Here is a 25,604-nt window from a genome sequence, read left to right on the forward strand (position 1 = left end):
ACGGCGGTTCTTCGGCGGGCACCCTGCTTTTAGGTACATTTCCGCCACCTACCGGACTGGAGTGTGACACTCGATTGGCAGTAAAAAAATAAAAATAAAAATAAAAAGGAAACGAAACGGCCCTTTTAAAACCTGTCTATTAGCTCTGTTTTCCTCAAATATCTCATTAAGCTACCATTCAACCCCCCCCCCGATCGTTTCAACATTTTCTCTGCGGTGGCCTCTACTTTCCTCGTGCGCAGGGCAGCCAACATTTCCTCTGTCTCGTATTTCTTGCACTCAATCATTACATGCCTCACTGTTTCAAGTTCATCACACTCACTGCATCTGCCAGTAGGGTGTTGTTTTCCTATTAGTTTGAGTGTGCTGTTAAGGCCTGTGTGACCCAAACTGAGCCGTGTGATGGCCACTTCCTCCTTCCTGTTCCTGCCCAGAGTCTGTCCTCCACCCACTTGCTTTTCAATGCTGTATATATGTCTTCCTCTCTCATGGTTATCCCAGTACTCTTGCCATATCTTTTGCATTTGGTTTTTGATAATCGTTACCCCATCTGCCTTCCCAATCGGAATGCTCTTACTTACGTCTTTAAACCTGACTGCCTGCTTTGCCAGGATATCTGCCTCCTCGTTACCATCTACCCCAACGTGTGCTGGAACCCACAGGAAGTTCACTTTTCCCCCACTGCACTGGTGTTCATCATCATCTGGTGTATTTCATTGATCAGATCTTGTCTTTTTGATTTCATTGTCTTAATGCTGCTTAGTGAAGCCCAACAATCTGACGCTATTACTGCATGTACCCCATCATGTTCTTTTACCCATCTCAGTGCTAGCAACACTGCCACTAGCTCGGTTGTGTACACTGATACCTGGTCCGTTACCCTTTCCCTTATTTCTATCTTATGCTCCGGGATATATATTGCTGCCCTGTGCGTTCAGTCTCTAGGTCTTTTGATCCATCAGTGAAGCGTCGCCTTTCCATATTTTTGTTCAATATAGTTCTGTACCACTGCTCCCACATCCTTCTCCCATGAAGTCTCCTTAATTCTATTCTGGATCTTGAAATCCATGGATGATTCTTGATACAGCCATGGGGGGTATTTTGATACTGGAGCACTTAATGTGTATCACATTCTGCATAGCCCAATACTCTCTGCCTTTGTGTTAGCTACCCATCCAAGGCTCCTGAAGTTTGTCTTACTGTGCTCATAACTTTATTGTAAGATTTCCTTAGCTGGGTGAGAGTTCTTGTGCCCCTTCAAATACACCCAAAATGCCAGCATCAGCATCAGTCTTCTTATTGTTGGTGGTTTCTTAAGATAAGATAAGAATGCCTTTATTGATCCCACAGTGGGGAAATTTTCAGTGTTACAGCAGCAAAGATATAGGTCACACAGGGACGGCGGCATAATGTCGCCATTAATGTATAACATCGACGGCAAACATTCAGGATCAAACCTATGTAAATATACGCAGTAACATGTATATACACACCAACATACATCTACATAAAAAGTATGAGGAACACTCATTTTGGCCTGTACTTAGTAAGGAGGAAAAATACTCTAAGTAAGTGACAGTGCTGCAGTGCTGTAGTGAAATGTAAGGAACAGCATTGGATAAAAATAAAAATAAACTAACAGTAGTGGGGAATGTTGAGTATTGCACGGTATTACAGTAGTGGGGAATATTGGGTATTGCACGATATGAACTCAGGTGACTGAATTACCTACTGTCAACACTGAACATTGCATTGTTGCACTAAACTAAATGCAGTGTTTTTGCATTTAGTGAGACATTTTAGGGATACAGTACATTTGGGCATGAGCTTCACTGAGGATCTTTGTCATTCTTGGTGGCAGTGCGGCAACTGCTGTGATTAAGCTTGTTTTTTGCATTGATGCTACATTTAAATAGATTTTAAAATATCACGTACCCTCGGGGGTATTTTAGAACTATTTTAGAACTACTGCTCTAGAACAGTGGTCTGGCTCCAGGTCCCTACCATGGACTAGATTGAGATTCACATTGACTATTTTTACAACCGACATAGGCATTGTGCACCAAGGCTCACGAAGCCCACAGCCTCAGTGGCCAGTGACCCTGTGCTCACTGCTCAGCTACCGTCGTCAGTGAGTGTTGCCATCTGCGCAGGCTTCTTGTGCCGCACCTGCTCACGGTTGAATTCAATTTAATTGAAAAGGGAATCTGTTTGTGAAGTGATTTCATTAATTACATTCACTCAAAAGATTTATTCGTTTGAACAAATCGTTTGTGAGTGCCACAACAGTACTCGAAAGAAAGAAACAAATACTTAGTATGCAAATACAGTGAGAGACTTGAACTGAAATTTAACCAGTTATGCTAACCCTGCTTATTCAGATGAGATAGCTTCTAGTTTTGTAATGATTCACTATCTAGCTAAGATAGAAAATGGATGGATGGATGTATAGTTTTCAGCTAAAAAACACTTGACACAACTTCATCAAGACTTTCAATATTTTTATTTAAGTTATACTGATGAGTACAACCTGCTTTTGTCATACAAACGTAATGCCATTTTTAACTGGTAAATGGTTTATGATGGCTGCACGTCGGAATGATGGGTACTGGTGAGCATGTCAGCCTCAAATTAGGAGATCTCTGTGTAGAGTTTGCATGTTGTCCCCATGCTTGCAAGGGTTCTCTAGGTACTGAGGTTTCCTCCCACATTTCATTTGCTTTGATAGTTGCTGTTGGGTGGTTGTGATGTGAAAGTTTTCCTTTCAAGTTAACAATATAGCTTATTGTGATTAATTTGTGAGTTTTGTTAAAAACATTCTTCAACACAGTTTTCAAAGCAGGGCCCCATCATCATAACTTCAAAACAGTGAGGGGGAAAATCAGTACAGTACTTTCATTTCTAAATAGAACTATATTTCCGCTATCACAAGAACAAATCTGCTCCTTGAATTTGTTAATTATTGTTTCGAAGTGTAGCGTGCAGGAAAAAAAAGGTTAACCCAACACTTGCAAATAGTTCCACTGATCCAATATTTCTTTTGACATTTCTGTACACTGTATACATTCTATAAACAAACTAAAGTAACTGGCTACTACATGTTTATGTGCAGGAAGCAATAGAATCAAATGAGTGCATTACTGAAGATAAGGTCTTTGTTAGGCTCAGCTTGTGTCACATAGAAGGGCTAGTGTGGAGCTGGCCTGCGAAGCAAGCTGACTGTTGCTGTGGTCAGTCAGTTTACTGAGGCTGTCTTTCATATTCACTTCCCCCAACTCCGCATTCATCACACCTAGAAAAACCAAGATAATAAGAAGATAATAATAGTGTAGTGCACTCTTCAAAATAAGTTAAAAAGTGTTGTACATTCCATAATAAAACATCATCAAGAACAAATTGGCAGTGGTAAAACAATGAAATTAATAAAATAAAGAAAATCACATACTGTATATCAACAGAGCTGTAAAATCACCATTTTGATGAAAGACAGGTGCTAAACATGAACTTTTATCAAGTTGGGGTGCGACTTACAAGTTTTTCAAGACAAGAGGTAGAGATGGGCGATATGACGATAAACAGTAAATTGCGAAGATATCGCAAAGACAATAGAAAAGATTTTGTCGCATCACTGACTACGTTTACATGCAGTCAATATTCGAGTTAAGGTCTAAATTCCGATTTCTGAAACATACCGAAAAAAACATTTACATGAGGTAGTGGATTTGAAAAACCCAACGGCGACATCATGTATAGATGTAATTTCCGCTTGTTAATTTCTACCTTCAATAAAAGACATTATATTCATGTCACACAGCACAGGAATAAAGCAGTCGGTTTCCTCCGCGTTACAAAAGTGTGCGACTGTGTTTTGTCTGACTTTCGCCATGGTTGTTTACCGCTGCTTGTGTTTTCCAGCGAGTTGCGCGCCAGACATACAGACTTATTATTCACACGTGTGTGTGGGTATATATATATATATATGTAGCCAGAAGTTGCTTGGGTTCTTGAGCTATTTTCGAACTTATGTTCAGGATTTTTCACAAATAGCCAAGCCCCTCTATGACCTGCTTCAGGTGAGCCCAGTTATGCCACAACCAAGACCAAAACGCGGGAGGACAAAGTCTGCCCAGATGTCTTTTTGGACGCCAGTAAACTGGAGTGAGGAACACCAAAAGACCTTGGAACGACTAATAGATATGCTCACGAGACCTCTCGTGCTTGCCTATCCCGATTTCACTGGACCTTTCAGACTCCACACGGACACTTCCCAAAAAGGCCTGGGAGCAGTTCTTTACCAAAACCAGGATGGAAGGATGAGGGTTATTGCATATGGTTCGTGCACGCTAACCCCAGCAGAACAAAATTATCACTTGCACAGCGGGAAGCTTGAATTCCTGTCTTTAAAATGGGCGGTATGTGACAAATTCAGAGATTATTTGTTTTACGCACCCCATTTTACAGTCTACACGGACAATAATCCCTTGACATATGTGCTAAGCACCGCAAAACTGAATGCGGTAGGCCATCGTTGGGTGGAACAGCTTGCTGATTTCCGTTTTGACATAAAGTACAGGCCTGGCAAAGCTAATATCGATGCTGACACATTGTCCAGTTGTCCCCTTGATATCGATGTCCTGATGAAGGCATATTCTGAAGAGTTGTCAGAGGAGGAAGTAGGTGCTATCTGGGAAGGTAGCCGGAGAGCTTAAGAGGAAGATGTAGCATGGGTGGCTGCTCTCAACTTAACATCTGAAAAGCCAGTCTCACATGAAACCACTACAGCAAATAAGCCAGGAAGAGCTAGTCCAAGAACAAAGGGCGGACCCAGCAATTGGAAAAGTCTTGGAGCTAAAACAAAGAAACATACAACCAACAGACTACAATAAAGTGAAAACCGATGCAAACACAAGGAAACTTTTGAGGGAATGGAGCAGATTGCACATAGAGTCCTTTACAGGAGAACCACAAATCGAAAGCAACTACTACTCCCTGCCACCTACAGACAAACGGCGCTTGTTCACCTCCATAACAACATGTGGGCCATGTTGGTGTTGAGAAGGTACTAAGCCTAGCGAGAGAGAGATTCTACTGGCCTTTAATGAAAAGGGAAATTAAAGGGTACATAACCAAGAAATGTCCATGCATCAAACAGAAAAAACCTACTCTGCAAGACAGAGCACCCATGGGAAGTATTCACTCAAATTCCCCTCTGGAATTAGTATGTATAGGCTTTCTTCATTTGGAACCCAGTCGGGGTGGATTCGAATATATCCTATTGTGGTGGACCACTTCACCCGCTTTGCACAAGCCTACCCAACTCGTAATAAAGCTGGCAAGACAGCCGCTGATCGATTGTTCAACGATTTTATCCCCAGGTTCGGGTACCCTGCCAAACTCCACCATGACCAGGGTCGCGAGTTTGAAAATGGATTGTTCAGGACACTCAGACAACTTTTGGGAATAAGTAATTCCAGAACTTCCCCTTACCCAAGAACAAGGGACAGACAATGAAATCCACCCTGAACTAAACCAGGAACTAACCAATGACCAAGAGGTTCAGCCCCAAGTGGAGGATTGTCTAAGACCAAGTCCCAGTCCTTTGAGAAGGTCGACTAGGGAACGAAGACCAGGTCATGTGTTCACATATCCATCACTTGGACAGCCAGTTTATCATTTGCGTCCTAGCGTAAATGCAGTTGAAACCCAGCCCACACACTACAGTCACATGTGCTACATTCAACCTTACACCTATCCATACAACCATCCAGCCATCACTCCATGTCTTTGCGTATAGGCCACTCACCCACTGCAACACATGCAACAAACATACATAGCCAGGACATTTGAAACATATTGATACACATTGATTAAGAAATTCTTCATTGAGAAATGTGGTTGTTTTCGTAGATTGTTCTCCAGTTGGTAATGTAAAGTCCATATAAATCAAATTTAGGATAATAGGTTTAAGTCGTGTGTCGGGAGACACTCTTGTTAGTTGGGGAGTGTGTGACACTCAAAAATATGTGGTCACAATTGTTTTGTTAATAAGAGCATATTTTGTACTCAGAATTTATTTTACACGCAAATGTAAATGAAAACACATTTTTCAAATTCATTTTGATAACTGTGGATAGAAAACAAAGAACGGAACCATTGTTGTCAAGTGTTGCGCCAAGGTTCCTAGTTAAGTGAGGGAACTCACTCCCGTCCCTTCAGAGGAAATTTGGGATGGAAAGAAAGCAGTTCGTGTCTTCACTCCTTCTCCACATTTACCTGTGTTTTTCAGGTGTTTAGACACAGCCCAAATCTTTTTGTTATCTGGGATTTCAAGTCTTTGGGACCCGTAACAATATATTAGCATATTGTGATAAAGTTCATTATTTTCCATAATGTAATGATAAAAATTAAACTTTCATATATTTTAGAGTCATTGCACACCAACTGAAGTAGTTCAAGCCTTTTATTGTTTTAATATTGATGATTTTGGAAAAAAAGTAAAGAAAAACCAAAAATCCCTATCTCAAAAAATGTGTATATGTTATCCGATCAATAAAAAAAAAGTGTTTTTAATACAAAAAAAAAGTAAACCTTCAAATAATTATGTTCAGTTATGCATTCAATACTTGGTCGGGAATCCTTTTGCAGAAATGACTGCTTCAATGCGGCATAGCATGAAGGCAATCAGCCGGTGGCACTGCTGAGGTGTTGTGGAGGCCCAGGATGCTTCGATAGAGGCCTTAAGCCCATCCACTGTGTCTCTCAACTTCCGCTTCACAATATCCCCCAGATTCTTGATGGGGTTCAGGTCAGGAGAGTTGGCAGGCCAGTTGAGCACAGTAATACTTGTGTCAGTAAACCATTTACCAGTGGTTTTGGCACCGTGAGCAGGTGCCAGGTCGTGCTGAAAAATGAAATCTTCATCTCCATAAAGCTTTTCATCATGGAAGCATGAAGTGCTCCAAAATCTGATAACTAGCTGCATTGACCCTGCCCTTGACAAAACACAGTGGACCAACACCAGCAGCTAACATGGCACCCTAGAGCATCACTGACTGTGGGTACTTGACACTGGACTTCAGGCATTTTGGCACTCCAGACTCTGGCACCTTGATTTCCGAATGACAGGCAAAATTTGCTTTTATCCGAAAAAAGTACTTTGGACCACTGAGCAACAGTCCAGTGCTGCTTCTCTGTAGACCATGTTAGGCTCTTCTGCCGCTGTTTCTGGTTCAAAAGTGGCTAGACCTGGGGAATGCGGCACCTGTAGCCCATTTCGTGCACACGCCTGTGCATGGTGGCTCTGGATGTTTCTACTCCAGACTCAGTCCACTGCTTCCAAAGCTCCCCCAAGGTCTAGAATTGGCCCTTCTGCACAATCTTCGTCAGGGTCCGGTCACCTCTTCTGGTTGTGCAGCGTTTTCTGCCACACTTTTTCCTTGATACAGCACTCTGGGAACAGCCGATTCGATCAGAGATTTCTTCCTGTATTTCACCCTCTTGCTTGAGGGTGTCAATGATGGCCTTCTGGACAGCAGTCAGGTTGGCAGTCTCACCCATGATTGTGGTTTTGAGTAATGAATCAGGCTGGAAGTTTTTAAAAGCGTCCGGAATCCTGTGCAGGTGTTTAGAGTTAATTCGTTGATTCAGATGATTAGGTTAATGGCGCGTTTAGAGTACCTTTTCATGACATGCAAATTTTTTGAGATTTTTTGGTTTTGCTTTACTTTTTTACCAAAATCATCAATATTAAAACAATAAAAGGCTTGAACTACTTCAGTCGGTGTGCAATGAATCTAAAATATATGAAAGTTTCATTTTTATCATTCCTTTATGGAAAATTATGAACTTTATCACAATATGCTAATTTTTTTTGAAGGACCTGCATACACACAAATATATATATATATATATATATATAAAACTTCTTTTTCTATATTGTGGCCCTAGATTACTTTGCAATGTGCTGTCCTTGTTTTAAGAAAGTTGCCTTAAATTGCACTTCAAGTCTATTTCATGATGAAAAAAAAAATAAGAAAAACTTCATCTTCATTTAATTTATATCATATTTGCCTAATAATTGTAAGAAAACATTCAGCTCAAATGTCTGGCTGCATACCTTGTAATGTATGCACTGTACCACTTACAAAATTGCGTTAAATTGTGTTCTTATCTCCTAAACGGCCATATTAGACGTTAAGAGTTGAATTTTTTTTTTTGTGGGAAAAAGCTTTTTATAAAATAAATGAAGACAAATTCTATTTAAGGTCACTGATAGTGTAGTGGTACACACGCCTGGGTTTTGTGTAGTCTGCCTTCGCCCATTGACGGCTGGGATAGGCTCCAGCACCTCCCCGCGACCCTGTATCGGATAAGCGGTTTGGAAGATTCCATGCCATGCCATGCCATGCCATGAGAGAGAGAGAGAGAGAGAGAGAGAGAAAGAGAGAGAAAGAGAGAGAAAGAGAGAGAAAGAGAGAGAAAGAGAGAGAAAGAGAGAGAAAGAGAGAGAGAGAGAGAGAGAGAGAGAGAGAGAGAGAGAGAGAGAGAGAGAGAGAGAGAGAGAGAGAGAGAGAGAGAGAGAGAGAGAGAGAGAGATTATAAGATAAGATAAGAAGGCCTTTATTGATCCCACAGTGGGGAAATTTTCAGTGTTACAGCAGCAAAGATATAGGTCACACAGAAATGGCGGCATAATGTAGCCATGAATGTATAACATTAACGGCAAACATTCAGAATCAAACCTATGTAAATATACGCAGTAACTACGTGTATGTACATGTATATGTATATACACACCAACATACATCTACATATGAAGTATGAAGAAACACTCATTTTAGCCTGTACAGTACAGAGGAAAAATACTCTAAGTAAGTGACAGTGCCGCAGTGCTGCAGTGAAATATAAGGAACAGCATTTGATAAAAATAAAACTAGACTAACAGTAGTGGGGAATGTTGGGTATTGCACGATATAAGCTCAAGTGCAGGACTGCACGATTGCGCGAATGTCCGCAACATCTATGGTACATCATGTAACATGTTCTGATCTCAGGTTTTGACAGGTGTGATACTGGTTTGGCCGGCGTGTGCATGTCTCATGTTGCTCACCCCAGTCCAAGGAATGCTCAGGACTTCTGTTTGAATGCTCAGACGCATGGAAAATTAGAGGGAACATTGGCACTGTATACTTGTAAAGTTCAGCGATTATGACAAACTACTTTGCAAACTACTTACTTTGTTAGCATGGCGTCAGAATTACGTTTTTAACTTTAAAATTTGACAAGGAAGGGAAAAGCAAACAGCAAGACTCACATTTTATGCTCCCAAAAAATACATTTGGGGTAAGACTGTCCCCAACTGTAGACTGTAGTCATAATAATCATTATAATGTATTGATTGTGATCAGTTTGCTGAGGGGCATATTCTCCCGTTTGCACTGAAGTCAATTCCTTACGTAGTAGTACAGAGGAAAAATACTGTAAGTAAGTGACCGTGTAAGTAAGTGACCGTGCTGCAGTGAAATATAAGGAACAGCATTGGATAAAAATAAAAATACAGTCGTGGGGAATGTTGAATATTGCACAATATAAGCTCAGGTGCAGGACTGCACAATTGCACTAATGTTCACCAGTTTGTAGAGACTACACAGTGTTCTTGTTAAAGAGTCTGACAGCAGCAGGCAAGAAGGAGCGGCGGAATCTCTCCTTTGCAGAGCGAGGGTGTAACAGTCTGTCACTGAAGGAGCTATGGAGTGTTGTTAGAGTGCCCTGGAGGGGGTGGGCTGGGTTGTCCAGCATTGATGACAGTTTAGCCATCATCATCCTGTCCCCCACTGAGTCCACCGAGTCCAGGGAGCAGCCCAGGACAGGAGCGGCCCTCCTGACCAGTTTGTCCAGCCGCTTCTTGTCCCGGGCCGAGACGCCACCTGCCCAGGTGACCACTCCCTGGAAAATGACCGATGCAACCACCGAGTCATAAAAGTTCCTGAGGAGTGTCCCCTGAACCCCAAAAGACCTCAGTCTCCTGAGTAGGAAGAGTCTGCTCTGACTCTTCCTATAGAGGGCGTCTGTGTTGTCGCTCCAGTCCAGTTTATTGTTCAGATGAACACCCAGGTACTTGTAAGTTGAGACTCTCTCAACATCTGTTCGCCGGATATTCACTGGTGCAGGTGAAGAGTGCTGGCGCCTACCGAAATCCACCACCATTTCTTTGGATTTCCCCGCATTGATCAGGAGGTGGTTCTGCTGGCACCAGTCCACAAAACCCTAAGTTCTCTGTACTCCCGATCATCTCCGCCTGTGATGAGGCCGACAATCGCAGAGTCGTCAGAGAACTTCTGCAGGTGACAGGTAGTGGTGCTGTAGTTGAAGTCCGAGGTGTAGAGGGTGAACAGGAAGGGAGCCAAGACAGTTCCCTGCGGGGCCCGTGCAGAGGAGCCCGTCAGACACACAGTCCTGTGTCCTCACATACTGTGGCGGTTTGTGAGGTAGTCTTGGATCCATGTGGTGAGGTGGTGGGCCACTCCCGCCCGCTCCAGCTTGTCTCCCAATAGGGTGGGCTGGATGGTGTTGAAAGCACTGGAGAAATCAAAGAACATGATCCTCACAGTGCTCCCCGCCTTCTCCAGGTGAGAAAGTGAAGTGTGGATGAGGTAGATGATGGCATCATTCACACTGATGCCAGACTGGTATGCGAACTGGAGTGGGTCCATTGAGGAGCTCACCAGGGGGCGCAGGTGGACGAGGACCATTCCCTCCAGGGTCTTCATCAGGTGAGACGTCAGCGCCACTGCTCTAAAGCTGTTGAGCTCCTTCGGGTGGGGGGTCTTTGGTTCCGGGACCAGGCAGGATGTTTTCCACAGCTGGGGGACTCTGCCCAGCTTCAGGCTCAGGTTGAACATGTGCTGGACAATTCCACACAGCTGATCCGCGCAGGATTTGAGGAGCTGGGGGCTGATGCCATCTGGACCCGCTGCTTTCCTCGCCTTCATCTTCTTCAGCTGGTTCGTCACCTGAGATGTTGTGAAGGCCAAGGCTGGGCAGCAGGGAGTGGTGGCTGCCTGGTGTAGCTGGAAGCTGGAGACTGTGGAGAAAAGAGGGGAGGGGGTGACACACCCAGCAGGAGGAGTACGTGGAGGCTGCAGCAGGAGAGACTGAGTGGGGGCAGGCATCTGATCGAACCTATTGAAAAAGCTCATTTGCCCACTGCAGGTCCCCCCCAATCCAGGTCTTGGGTTGTCCGTGGCCTGAGATGGTCTTCAGGCCCCTCCAGACTCCCCTGGCATTATTCTGCAGCAGCTGCTCCTCCATCCTCTTCCTGTAGGACCTTTTCCCCTCTCTGATCCTCCTCCTCAGCTGGCGCTGCACAATCTTCCGCTCCTCTTTGTTGCCTGACGCAAAAGCCCTCTTCTTCTCCTTCAGGAGAGCTTTTATGTCTGGTGTGATCCAGGGTTTGTTGTTGGAGAAACACCTTACTGTCCTAATGGGTATGGTGTTCTCCATGCAGAAATTTATATAGTCTGTAACAGTGTCCGTTAGACTATTAATGTCTTGCCCGTGAGCATCGCTGAATACTTCCCACACAGTTGTGCTGAAGCAGTCCTTTAAGGTCTCCTCGGCCTCACCAGACCGTGCGGGTCACAGCTGGCTGCCTGCGGACCAGAGGTTTGGACACAGGCTGGAGAGCCACCAGGTTGTGATCAGCTTTGCCCAGTGGGGGGAGGGGCAGTGATGTGTATGCCTCCTTGGTGTTGGCATAGAAAAGGTCCAGTGTTTTATTGTCTCTGGTGTGGCAGGTGACATACTGTGTGAATGAAGGCAGAGAGGAGGAAGGGGAGGAATGATTGAAGTCGCCACAGATGAGTAGCAGGGCATTTGGGTGCTGTGTTTGTAGCCTGTTCACGGCTGCAGACAAGACATCACAGGCTGTGTCTTCGTTGGCAGCATATTCGGCATATTTCGACGTAGACGGTCACCGCCATCACATGATTAAACTCTCACGGGATGTAGAATTGCCTCTGCTGCAAAGCTGCTCCTTAATCGTGATGTGCCCAGGATTACACCATCTATCGTTCACAAACGCAGCCAGCCCTCCTCCTTTCCTCTTACCACTCTCCAGCGTCCTGTCCTCGTGTATGATTTGGAAGACGTCCAATTCAACGACCGCGTCCGCCGTTAGCGCTGTTAGCCACGATTACGTGAATAGCATCAGGCTAGCCTCCCGGAAGACCCTCTCATGCCGGGTAAGCGCCCCTAGCTCGTCCTTCTTGTTGGGGAAAAATCTAACATTCCCCATGATAACAGACGGGAGGACGGAATGGTATCGTCTCCTCCTTTCCCGGCGTTTAACCCCCCGCACGAGATCCCTGTCTCTTCCTCCTCAGCTCACGTGGGATATCGGGTCTTGCCCCGGGAGCCGGCGCGGAGTTAGCACGGAGTGCTAACAGCTGATTCCGGCTGTAAACAATGGGGGCGCGGCTCCGAGCCAAGTCTCTGGACATGATCGCGCAAAAAATAGTCACCAGCAGCAGCAAAAATACCGCAATTATGTGGCATCACAAGGGGGCATGTAGTGGAGAGATGCTATTTTCCATTTGAGAGGCCGGTGCCACACATTAAAATGGCTGACAGTGCAGGCACTACGTTTCCCAGCATGCCTCACAACCCCAACAGGTGTAGCGGCTTAAGCCCCTTGATTAAAGCTGGTGCGGCTGGATGGCAGGGAGAGGATATAAAAACCAAGGAGCCGAGACAAAAGGGGGTGAAAAAGGAACCGAGAAAGGACTGGACAGAAGCACGAGGGAGCAACTTACTCAACATGGAGGCAAGTGAACTTTTGAACTTTGAGCACAGACTTTAGTTGGAATTTTTTGTAATTTATGAAAACCTAAGTTGATACCTTTGCCAACTTGACTTTTTCCATGTACTGGCACGTGACAAAGATAATAAACATTGATTTTGTTGAAACTCTGGTGTAAAAAGATACAATATACAATATATATATATATATATATATATATATATATATATATATATATATATATATATATATATATATATATATATTGTATTGTATTCGTCCTGAACCGTCTTGTTGCGGGCTTCACGGTTTTGTGCACGCATACGACGAATACATCTGATGCTGCATTCATGCTATGTTCACACGTAGCATGAATGCAGTGGCTGCAGTATCCAAGCTACCGCCACATTTGACATTTTTTGGGGGGGGGGGGGGGGGTGTAATGGATTAATGGAATTTCCATTCATTTTAATGGGAAAAGATGATTTGAGAACAAATGAAACTCAAATCTCAAGGCACAGCTGACAATAATGCAGCATGTCTGAGGCTGTCAGACCAGAGATCCGATTGAGGAGACGGATAGAACAATTGACATAGACACGCAAATGCAAAGACTCGGGCACCCTTGGAGGTAAAACGGGATTTAGGGACTGCAAGTAAAACCCCACCTGACCATACGTCTAACTTATGAGGCAGCAGTCCGGCTCATGGAGTCAACAGCAAATAGCAAATACAGGCAGGAGCATTCAAGTAATCTATCTAACGTATAATAAAAACGCATGGATGACCTTTGTGATTTGACGGACAGAGGAAACATTTCCTCTTTGGGATTTGGGATAATTTGCCTGATGAAAATGAACTATGAGATGCAGATGCGATTAATAAGTATTGTCCGTGGAGTTGTTGACATGTCAGATGGCTTCGACATTTGACAGGTCAAATAATGCAAGAGGGTGAATGAGCAAGAAAGTTAAATATGTTGTTTCTCTGAAAAACAGCTTGAATTGGTTTGTTTAGCCAGGACCTTAGATGAGCCTGGTACTTTTCGAGCCAGTGAAATTTTCGAGTAGGTGGGTAAGCCTTTTCCTTGGTAAACTTGACCTTTTATATAAAATGTTGTACCTCAAAGACATTCTCCAACCTGCAAGAGATTACATATTAATGTACTATAGGTACAGTAAAAGATTTCAAATGAGGCATACCACTGTTAACCAGACTGCAGATGAGACATAATGCGCTGTACTTGACTTCAGCAGTTCCTGTAGGATCTTCCAACATCTTCTTCAGCATTGTCAATAGCTCTGTCTTCATAAAGAGATCCTTCACAGACTCTGTGGTCATAACCCCACAAAAACATTGTTTAACGCACATAAAATTTCTTTGCCTTCTTGAGTTCTATATCCTTTCTTCACACAATCAACAGCAAGAGTACAAGGAATTATAGGAGTCACATTGAGGTGTTTATCCTTCAAGGTGTACCTCCGCTGAAGTATTTCAAGGTATTTAGGGGTTAATGAAGCAATATTGTAAATTTCGCTAAATATCTGGTCTTCCCATTTTGTGTGTTGTATTCGCCAAAATAGCGTGTCCGCAATCCGCTGGTTAATTATTTAGTGGTGTCATTTGAATGCGTTATTAACGGCGTTAATGCAACCCCCTTTTGACGCCATCAATTTTTTAACATGTGATTAAGGCTCATTTTGGGCTACTTTGTAGTCTTTTCACAAGTTGCAGCTGAAAAACTACAACACCTCACTGGATCTTGCAAGACCGGGAAAAAAAACATTAAGCATGTGACACTGGGTACACTAGTCTGGGCTTGCTGTGCAGATCTCTTACCAGGGTTGCACGGGGACGGCGTTGCCAGGTTTCCATAGCAATCAGCAACTGCATTGAGAAACGCTGCTGGTCACCATGATCTACATTTAAAAAATCTTATAGAGTAGAGGAGGCGTTACATCTGCTTCAAAATACTGACGGGTCTGAGGTTGAATTGCTGGTCTGACACACAGAGAGTCCCCCCCTGCCCCAGTCGTGTCGCGTGTGAGTCGAGGGCGAGGCAACTCTATGCGCCAGAACACCCATAGAGGCACAAAATGGCCCTAAAGCATCATTATCATGCTTGTTCAGAGCTTGCTGATGAGCTGATCATTTTAATCAGGTGTGTTGCAGCAGGGAGAGATGGAACACTGGCAGGATAGTGGCCCTTGAGGAACGACGCCTACGTTCGCGCATATGTACAGTATATTCCATATGTTTTCAATAATGTAAATTTGAGGCTTGGCAAAGCTCTTAGGACAAATGGTGTAGATATAGCACTATAAAAAAGCCTTTCATTTACCATCATGATAAAACTTGTTACATTTTTTTGGACTATCTATGATGTGTTTTTTAGCAAAAGTACAATTAGGCTAGGTTCACACCGCAGGCAAATGGGCCACATCTGATTTTTTTTGCCCACATGCGACCTGTATCTGATTTTTTTATGAGTCTGAACGGCTCAATTCCGATTTTTTTCAAATGCGACCTGGATTGCTTTCATATGTGGTTCTAGATCGGATACGTATCCGATCTTTTCCAGTGCGTTCGCGGTCTGAACGGCCAGGTCGCATCTATTCGAAATTGATGTCATCCGGAGCCCAAAATGCGCTCCGCGCAGGTGGAGGGAAAGTGCTGGCAGCAGGGGGATCGAATCTGCAAAGTTGTTTTGAGTAACACTATTGACTTTATATTTTACTTTAGTATAATCCCACTTGAAACATGAAGCATAAAGTGGACATTTTCGATCGTAGTAATTCAGCCACAGCTCAGATCGATTTCTTTTTTTTACGCACGATTGTGACGTGACAGCATCGTTAGTGATGTCTCCATGAAATGAGATATTAAAGCCTCACCTCGTGATTTTCCCCAAATACTGTATTTATTCTACGTCCTACCTAATCGCTTGACTGTATAAATGCCCCGACACGCTGGACCACATTTACTTCCGCAAACACAACGTCAGGAGTGACGTTGTCTCTTCTTCTGCGCATGCGGGTCACTTTCGTGACGCATTTGTTCATACAGCAGGCAAGACAAGGGTCGTATTTATAATGTAATATCAATGCTTACACAAAAAAAAATTGATTTTTTTTTTTCAAAAAATCCGAATTGAGCATTAAGACCTGCGGTGTGAACCTAGCCTTAGTAATCCATTCGCAGGATTGCATCTGAAGGATCTGAATCTATAAGAATGGCTTTATATTAGCCAACAGGTTAACCAAAAACCAAATTGGGAATTACACATCGCATATCAGTTCAAAGTCAGCGTGCCATGATCCGAGCACGGGGTCAGCTGGTGAAGATCATCCCCATGGCAGGGCCAGCCAGGGAGGAGACCAACCCACATTATGTTTAGATTTTGAAGACAAATATATATAAATGTGAGGGCTGCATGTTAGACCGCACCCCTTTTCTGCCCGTCTCGGGTGAGAGCATTCGCGAGGATGGAAAAGCTGCCCAGATCTGATCATTGTATGATTCCTGAACTTCAGCGATGGTAAAGAAAACTGATGAGAAAATTCAATCGATTTGTGTGAGTCTTTATTTATATTGGATACCTTCTTGAAAGATAAAACGAACACGCATTGAGTAAGTAGTTGTTTTGTAAATTAATTGGGCTTATGGACTCGAGACCCAAAAACTCCAACACATCATCAAATGGTGAACGAACAGCGATGGCGGATTTGATGTAAGTGACCAGCCCCTACTAAGTACTATATGACAATAAATATGACAACAACAATGAGCTGGTGTATCACTCAGTAGCAACTGGAGGTTGCAAGGGAAAGCCCACTCAACCACGTGACTTCGCATCCATTTCTAACATGGCGCCTTGCATTCAAATTAACCAGAGGGACTGTGGGCGCTTGGTTTTGGCAAAGACAAGATGAGACACAAAGATGGGAACCCCAGATATTTATCAAACTTTACAATACTGCTACATTTCCCCATCAATACCTCAAAATGGGCCATCAGAGGTACCCTTTAAGTTCATCCATGAGGTCAGAGGGTCAGGAAAAAAATGAGTATCAAACATCAACCTCATGTGCTCATTTGAGAACCACACCAACATTTGAATGTGCACCCCAGTTAATAGAATTATCTTTTCATTATAGTTAAGTAAATATTTGTCAATGTAGTATACTTTTAACAGGATATAATTTTTTTGACTTCTGCTCTACTTGTCTGAAACAGACTCTCATGAACCACATTGGATTTCCTACAATTCTTTCATTGGTTTTTTTGTTATTGTTTATCATGTATTGCAAGGCCTGACCTCCATATAATGGATTTTGCTAGTAAAAACACAGTTCGAGCAAGCAAGCAATGATCTCTTGTACTGTCACTCCCAACACTGTATTGTTAATGGCTATTTTGTTCAGTATGAATGTGCACAACATACTGTCCAAAACAAAGTACTAATTGGCCCTTTTTTCCTCTTTCATTCTTAGACCTCACACAATCATGATCTTCATGAATGGATGACAATTACAAAATTGTTGGTTTGAAATGAAAAACTCCTTAGCATTGGGTCTGAATGAAATTAGCATTTTCCATATTAAAAACTAGCCAGTAAGTACAGTATATGATGGCAACTCGCACTCTGAAGTCTGTTAAATGAAGGGGCTGTACATCTTTCGAGTAGAAGCTTACAATACTTTACCAATGTTGATAGCAGATGCAATTGTCAAGGCAACCAGGGCCTCATTCTGCATGATGACATGCTCACTTTTGGACATGGAAATAAGGTGGCGAATTCCATCTGCCTTAACTATAGCATGGATGACACCCTGTCAGTAAGGACAAAACAGGAAACATTGATGTTAGAAAACTAAAATAACCTTGATTATTGTGTATTTCAATGACCCAAGGACAGCAAAGTACAGATGTATTGATATCTCCAGAGGTGGGCATTCCATCAGTACTGATGGAAGGTCCGTCAACCCATCAGTGACGGATGCCTGTTTTGTCGATGAATGACGGGAAATAATGGCAAACTAAGCACTGACTTTACATGCAGTCCATAACTAGAGCTGGGCATTCCATCCCAGGGAGGTGACGGTCCGTCCCTCCATCCCGGACGGACCCACATTTTGTGGATGGACGGACGGGAGACAAGAAGTCTTTTAAAAAGGATGGACTAAGCAAGGACGGAAGTGGATTTTCATCCGTCCCTCTATTTGTCCCTAACCAGGTCAAGTACCGACTGAACGTGTTGTGTTGGGTTCTTTTAAAAAGCATGTTCTCTTCTACAGAGCCACATTATTAACGCTTTTCATGTGCTTCCCAGTAGTCACATTGCACATGCATATTCTGCCCTCTTGTGGTTCAAAACATGTAATACCATGGACAGAGGTGAGTAGTAACGAGTTACATTTACAGTACCCCGTTATATTTACTTGCGTAAGATTTGGGAAATTTTGTACTTCTAGGAGTAGTTTTAAATCACTATACTTTTTACTTGTACTTGAGTAGATTTGTGAAGAAACTGTACTCTTACTCAGCTACATTAGGCTACATTGAGCCCGTTACTTAAATACCCTCCTTGTACATATGCGTCTATCTCTCTTGAAGGATTTGTTCAATATTAGCATCAGGCTGGTAATTGCTGACTTGAGATGGATGGCTGAATTTTAGCCATATGTTGATCAGACAGTAATTGCATTACACATTTTTGGTCATCACACACAAACCTCTAAATGTCCTTACACATAAGCCGTCATAACATTCAATAGAAAGGGAAGAAATAAAACAATTTGTGTTTTGTATAACATAAACACTAACAGGCCTTCACATCACTGCACGCATACAGCCTTGTCTAATGTAATGGAATGTGGCTTTGAGGGATATCTGACAGAGCTAGAAGTCCTTGTGACCAGGATGTCTCTGGGCTGGACGACCTGCTCCTTGAAGTGATTAACCATGGATGGAGAAGATCAGAACCAACGTTTTTGATTAGACTTATCTGACAGCACAAACACTATATATGTGGGGGTTATGTCTTAGACGCCCTTTTCTCACTTCACCCCCATGGGTGTGAGTGTTCGCGAGGTAAGTAAAGAAGCCCAGATCTGACTTTGTCTGATTCTTGTATTTCAGAGATTGAAAGAAATGGACGAGCAAATTCAATCAACTTGTGTGAGTCTTGATTTACATTGGATGCTTCCTTGAAAGATTAAACGAACACGCATTGAAAAATGGTTGTGGTTTGTGAACTAAGAATTGAGCTTACATCCCAAGTGAATGACCTGATGAAATTTTTGAAATTGAACACTCTCTCTCTCTGAGAAAGGCGCATCTATTTCGTCAGAGACCTGCGCCAGACTCTACCATGTGACTGTGTTTCACCAATCAAACGTAGCCGTATGGCAGTCTCGTCACGTGATCACATTCAACTTCAGCTGCGGGAAAGCTGTTTTCGGATGAAACGGATCGAAAATGTCACGCAGCAATGCTGACTATGCAGACACAGAAGAGGAGATTCTTTGGGAAAAATGTTTGTTTTTGCATGTTTTGTCACATTCACACAGACTGAAACACGCAGACGCACGCACACACGCCCCCCCCCCCCCGCACACCCCCACACACACACACATGCACACACACAGTACCGTAGTCGTTTCCCACATAAGGAAATTCTGTTATAAGGAAAGATTGAACAATGCAAATATGATTCCTTACTAGAGAATACTTACTGCATTTGGATGACTACTTTTTACTTCTACTTGAGTCATATTATTGTGAAGTAACAGTACTTTTACTTGAGTACAATTTTTGGCTACTCTACCCACCTCTGACCATGGATAATGCCACAGGACGCCATTTCACTGACTGACAGAAACACGCCCAGCCTGTCTTGTGTGTTTTATCCGGAATAACAACTTTGTTTTGCTAACTGTTAACATTTAGTACCTTATCCCTTTGTATGCGCAGTATGTTCTTGTGTGGTGCATTTTTAGACCGTAAAAATCCCTACCAGCGTATACATTTAAACGACCCGGAAGTGGAAGTCTTTGTTTCCTCATAAAATAACCTTGTGTCATTTTGAAATAATTATTTGATAAAAACTGAAAGTTTTGTGATAAAACGCAATAGTATTGCGTTATTACTCAATCTTATTCTCCTGATGCCCCCGAGCTTGCATCGGCATCATCATCTTCATCACATCACGACGGTCTTGTGTTGCAACTAAATGCTATCTTGGTATCTTGGTTAAACAGTTGTAAACAATTCAATCCACTCATGATTTTCCCAGCCGGTAAGTGGATGTGCACAGGAAATTAGCCAACTAATGATCTTTAAATAATGTTTATGAGCGCACTGAGTTTTTCTATTTTTATTTAGGTTTTTTGGGGGGAGGCGATCGATGGAATGTAAGAACAGACGGGGTCGGAGAACGATTATTTTTATGAATAAGGATGGAGGGATGAAGGCAGAAGGGTACCCAGGTCGCAGACGGAGGACGGACCGGGAAAAAAGGGTCAAGTGGCCAGCTCTGTCAATAACCCTTTTAAAACTTGAATATTGGCAGTATATGTAAACACACGCAGAAACCCAAATATGCTCTTCTTTGGGTTTTTAGAAACCCAAAAAAGACCCCTGGGTTACTACCCCTTTTCTAACTCGAATAATGAGTCTGTAAACGGAATCGGGTTACCTCCTTCCAATGAGTCACTGGTTTGTGTTCTTCGCATCTCTTGCTCTATCCGCAAGGAACCTTGGTCTTTGTAGTAAGCGTGTCATCCTCGCCATCGTGAGCCTAACTTGAATACATAGATTTCTCTCTTTTATTGACGGTAGAAAGAGGAAAAGACGTATATTTGCAACATGACGTCCTAGCGTCGCCGTTTTAAATCAGGTTATTCAAAAGTGAGGCTAACTCTGTCCGCTCATTAATGTAAACTGATTTTTCAGAATGTTTCAGAAACCGAATTTTGACCTTAACCCAAATATTGACTGCATGTAACATCGTCACTAATGAAAGTGGTTTTCGACCGTCAATCTAATCATCAATAACAAGACCAGTACCGATGGACCTTCTCAGTCCGTCACTAAGGGACGGAAATGTGCCGCCCGACTCACGTGTGTTTGTTCATGTGGTTAATAAACATCGAGGTTGCTTTGAGTGGACTGTATTGTTAATGCTTTGCGTTTCCTGTTCAGCTGGTGGTGGTATTTACCAAAGAGTGTTATGTTGTGCGTGTACTGGCCCTTTAATGGAGAGCTCAATGTGTATGACATAGCAATGTTGGGGGTGTGCACCTGTAGTGTGGTGGCAAGCGGGTTCGGCAAGCTGTTAACATGGAAGTGCTTGAATGTGAATAGTAAGTTAGGCATTTTACGAGCTTTAAATAAACTGGTCAGCTGTACAGTCAATGAAGCCCATCTGGGCAATGTATGGAACCTCTGTCGTTAGCCTCTCTAATCTCACGTCGTCACGCATGGCAAAAAATGATGTTTGGCCCAGAGAAAACTTTTCCTCAATTTGAGGATGCCGCTGATGCCCGCCGGTGTGGAGGGTTTTTAACCGGCTTGGATTGGATTCTACCCTTGGCCATAATGGAAAGCGGGATCCTGGTTAGATAAAGTAAGCAATTTTAAAGTTTAAAGTAAAACTTTTTGTTAAAACAGTGGCAGGCAGCCACCAGTGTTCAATGGTGACTGCCTCCTGCTGTACTCTACAGCTCAATAGATCAAGCAGAGCTGGGCATTTTACCAAAAATTCACGGTCCGTTTATTGCCTTCCGCCTGCAGCCCAGGTACCCTTCCGCTGTCCGTCTGCCATTTTGTATAGTAATTAACTATCGTTAGCGTTTCCGACTACCAACTAAGACAAACTACCACTAGCACCCCCCCCCCCATCTCCATTGGGGCTTGATTTGGATGAAAACACTAAACAACTCACTGGCCTGCGGCTGTGCCTTATAAGAGCAGACAATAGACGACTGGCTTCTCCTCTTAGTCCTACGTGGTCTTTGGCTTCACACCACTCCGTAACCCGACATAGGAGAGTGGCATCGGTTCCCAGTACCAGGGCTGCTTCCTCTGGCAAATGCACAAAAGAACAAAAAAAAAATACATATCACTGATTTTCAAATGTATTGGAAATGTCCAGTGCATGGGACAAAAAAGAATCATTTAAATTGTGGTAGGGATTGCAAGAACTGGTGCAAGAGAATTTGGTGCAAATTAACCAAATGAATTTAACACAGTTACAGACCACTTTCACTGGGGCCAAGTGAGGAAGGAAGTGAAAGTGATCCCCCATTGATTGGGGGATTATCGCATTCAATACTGTAAGACATCATTCACATACAGATGTTCACCTTGTCCATCAACCATCATGCGTAGCGTACCCAGGAGTTTGAATTGAACTGGAGGCATATCAGATCGCAGAAGGCTCTTTATCCTCTCTGCCACACCCTCGTCCATCATGCGCACCTTATTCGTAGCTTCAAAACAGACAGTTCTCATTTAATTCTTCTCTGCAAATTATAATTGAAATGTACTGCAAACAAGTGTTATTTTCAAGTTACCAGTTTCTTGTTTTTCAAATATTTTTTTAGAATTCTATGCATAAAAAATTAACACTCTGAACACATAAATATACAGTATATGGGATCCAGAAAGCCAAGAGGGATGACAATAAAGAAAAAGATCATAGAAATAATTAGTATAAAGTTACAAAAATCAACATTAAGTTGTCAAAATGAAAACTTAATACTTAATAATAATAATAATCTTTATTTGACAGGGACAATGCAGTCAAACATAGACACAAACTTGCAGCTGCTGTGATGCATGTAGAGGTTATAGCTAATGCTAGTTCTCAACTCCGGTCCCCAGTTGGGCTCTTCCACAACATTGCAGTACAGTATAGGACATAAATTATACATTAATTAACAAAACAGACAACTCAGTTACCAATCGTCAAATATCTATTGAATGGTTCTGGGATAACCGGAATGTTGGAATTCCACTCGATTCGTTTTCTTTGTCCAACCCTAAGGGGGACACAGCCGTGCATGTGTCAGCCGAGCAATTCATCCTCATCGTCAATATTTTGAAGCAGATGTAACGCCTCCTCTACTCTAAAGTTTTTTTTTTCAAGATACATGTATAGATCATGGTGACTAGCAGCCTTTATCAATGCAGTCACTGGTTGCTATGGAAACCTTAATCACAGGATCAAAAAAATTGAAAGGGGGTTGGATTAACTTCGAAAATAACGCGCTAAATTGACAGCCCTAATATATATATATATATATATATATATATATATATATATATATATATAGCCCAGCTCTGTATATAAATGTGTACATTACACACACACACTTTGTTTGCACACATTTGAAATATTTTTGTCACTCTTCTGAGGCCCTTTTGTATTTTTGTTTTTGTAGTGAATAAAAAAACTGTCTACTACAGAAAGAATGTTAATAACTTTAATTCAAAAATGTTGAGGATTTGTTGTTGTAATAAAAAAATACATTACATATGAACAGTATGTTGAATGTATATATCCGTCTTTATCATCATCTTTTACAGAAAAATATGGCATATTTTGGAGATATGAAGCTGTGATTAACTTGATTAAATTCTTTAATCGTTTGAAAGCCCTAATATATACATATATATATATATATATATATATACATATATATATACATATATACATATATATATATATACATATATATATATATATATATTATTCTGTCTTCACTAGTGTTTAGCAACTAGCTTTACAGATAGCTAACAACTTATCCAATTAAGACCAGGAAATTTCTTGCTGTTTTGGCACTTTACTGGATGTTAACTGTAAAACTGTAACATACAAAACATAGCAACACATTACAATCATGTTATACATACCGGTACGTCTGACGGCGTGTTCCTGGAAGACGCTACAATATGATAAATCTCGCTATTTAAGTTTGACGTTTTTACTCCCTTGTCTAAGAAACATTCACAGTTGGATGATGCCGTGCATGTTAGATGTGCTACCTGCCGCCCATCTCTTCTAGCAATGTGGGCACACAAATTTCGGACTCAACCTTACCCCATCGGCGATTTTAACAGGACAGGCAGAATGTTCCCAAACAGGAACAACAACAAACAGTGTACGGGGGCACCTTCGAGATCTGGCTCTTTTCTGGCTCTCACTGTTGTGCCGCCGCCCTCCTCTCCCGCATTCAACAGTCAGTATCGCCCGTGCGTAAATTTGCGCTAAGTGGACCGAACTGAACATGCCATACCGAAACGTATTAATACACCCACGTGTTACACCCCTAATATATATATCCATTATCTATACTGCTTGTCCTCACAAGGGTCGCGGGGAGTGCTGGAGCCTATCCCAGCTGTCTTCGGGCAGTAGGCGGGGGACACCCTGAATTGGTTGCCAGCCAATCGCAGGGCACACAGAGACAAACATCCGCACTCACAATCACACTTAGGGGCAATTTAGAGAGTCCAATCAACTTACCATGCATGTTTTTGGAATGTGGGAGGAAACCGGAGTACCCGGAGAAAACCCACGCAGGCACGGGGAGAATATGCAAACTCCACACAGGGAGGCCGGAGCCGGGATCGAACCCACGACCTCTGAACTGTGAGGCGGACGTGCTAACCAGTCGACCACCGTGCCGCGAAAATACATACATATATGTATTTTAGGGGTGTCAGTTTAGCGCGTTATTATCGGTGTTAACCCAACCCCCTTTTGACGCCGTCAATTTTTTGGATGGTGTGATTAAGGTTTCCATAGCAACCAGCGGCTGCATTGATAAAGGCTGCTGGACGATGAAGATGAATTGCTTGGCTGACACAAGGCTGAGGACCCCCTGCCCCGGTGATAGTCGTGACGTAGATTGTTGGTATAGTGTAACCCTTAAAAGTTGTTCTCCCTTTTCTTTGGAGGCCGTAGTATGGCGGATTAAAATATAGGTTTGACTTCATGTATTCCTTCTGGCATCTTCCTTGCTAAAGACAACCGACACGGCAGGACAGTGTTTTGTTGCGTCTTTATTCAGATGTTGAACAGCCTCGCACTAATTCACCTCTCTCTCTCGTTTCTTCTTCGCTCTGGAAATGCGCCGTACCAAACGAAATAAAAAAGGAATAAATACTTAAGCACAATATAAATAAATAAATATATACTCAAAAAACAATATTGCAGCATTTTATAAAAATAATAAATACAACATAATATGCCGTTTGCTCCAAAGCAGCTGTATATTATAACAGCACAACACACAGTGCGATCGAGAGCCGCATGGGACAATCTCAGCCTTCCACCAACTGTTTCTCATTCATTTATCTGACACAATTTACATTAAAATATATACACAACAGAATTTTAATAAGCAAAATACATTTATTAGACAATTGAGCAGCGAGTGACAATCTTTTTAGTCCAAGTCATTGCCAGAACGCAGTAAAAGGGAAATCTGTAAAAATGACTGCTTTCGTAATTCTACATCCAAGCGGCACTTGAGCAACAAGTTGCCCTCAAGAATAGATAAATATATCTGTCAGAACAACACCAATGTAAATGATTGTGTGTGTGCATGTGTGGACGTGTGTGTGCGTGTATCCGTGCGTGTGTAGGCATGTGTTTTTGAAAGGGCTGAGGGGCGTTTGTGTTTGTTGAATGCAATGCTTGTTTTTTCAATTGATGGGGAAGTCAACCCAAACATTTTTTTTCAAGCATATGTTCTATGCAGGCCCCCTAGTTGAAACAAGGCATTCTGATTAA

The 25,604-nt window shown here is 42.5% G+C and overlaps 1 protein-coding gene across 2 annotated transcripts in view; it reads right to left on the reverse strand.

The window, feature by feature from the left end:
• Positions 1-2,488: 2,488 nt before the first annotated feature.
• LOC147139385 (rap1 GTPase-GDP dissociation stimulator 1) overlaps positions 2,489-25,604 on the reverse strand; it is a 59,548-nt gene continuing 36,432 nt past the window's right edge. The window contains exons 10-14 of one of the 2 annotated variants that reach the window (XM_086044968.1): positions 22,168-22,293; positions 21,747-21,886; positions 17,505-17,631; positions 14,002-14,130; positions 2,489-3,292 (exon numbers count right to left, since the gene is read on the reverse strand). In XM_086044968.1, coding sequence (XP_085901094.1) covers positions 3,165-3,292; positions 14,002-14,130; positions 17,505-17,631; positions 21,747-21,886; positions 22,168-22,293 — 650 coding nt within the window. In that variant the 3' untranslated portion in view covers positions 2,489-3,164. Of the gene's footprint in view, positions 3,293-14,001; positions 14,131-17,494; positions 17,632-21,746; positions 21,887-22,167; positions 22,294-25,604 lie in introns of both variants that reach the window. The other variant, XM_086044969.1, reaches the window with a different exon arrangement.

This window comes from Filicampus tigris, chromosome 11 (assembly GCF_054856515.1).
Source record: "Filicampus tigris isolate MCC_2025a chromosome 11, RoL_Ftig_1.0, whole genome shotgun sequence".
NCBI lineage: Eukaryota > Metazoa > Chordata > Actinopteri > Syngnathiformes > Syngnathidae > Filicampus > Filicampus tigris.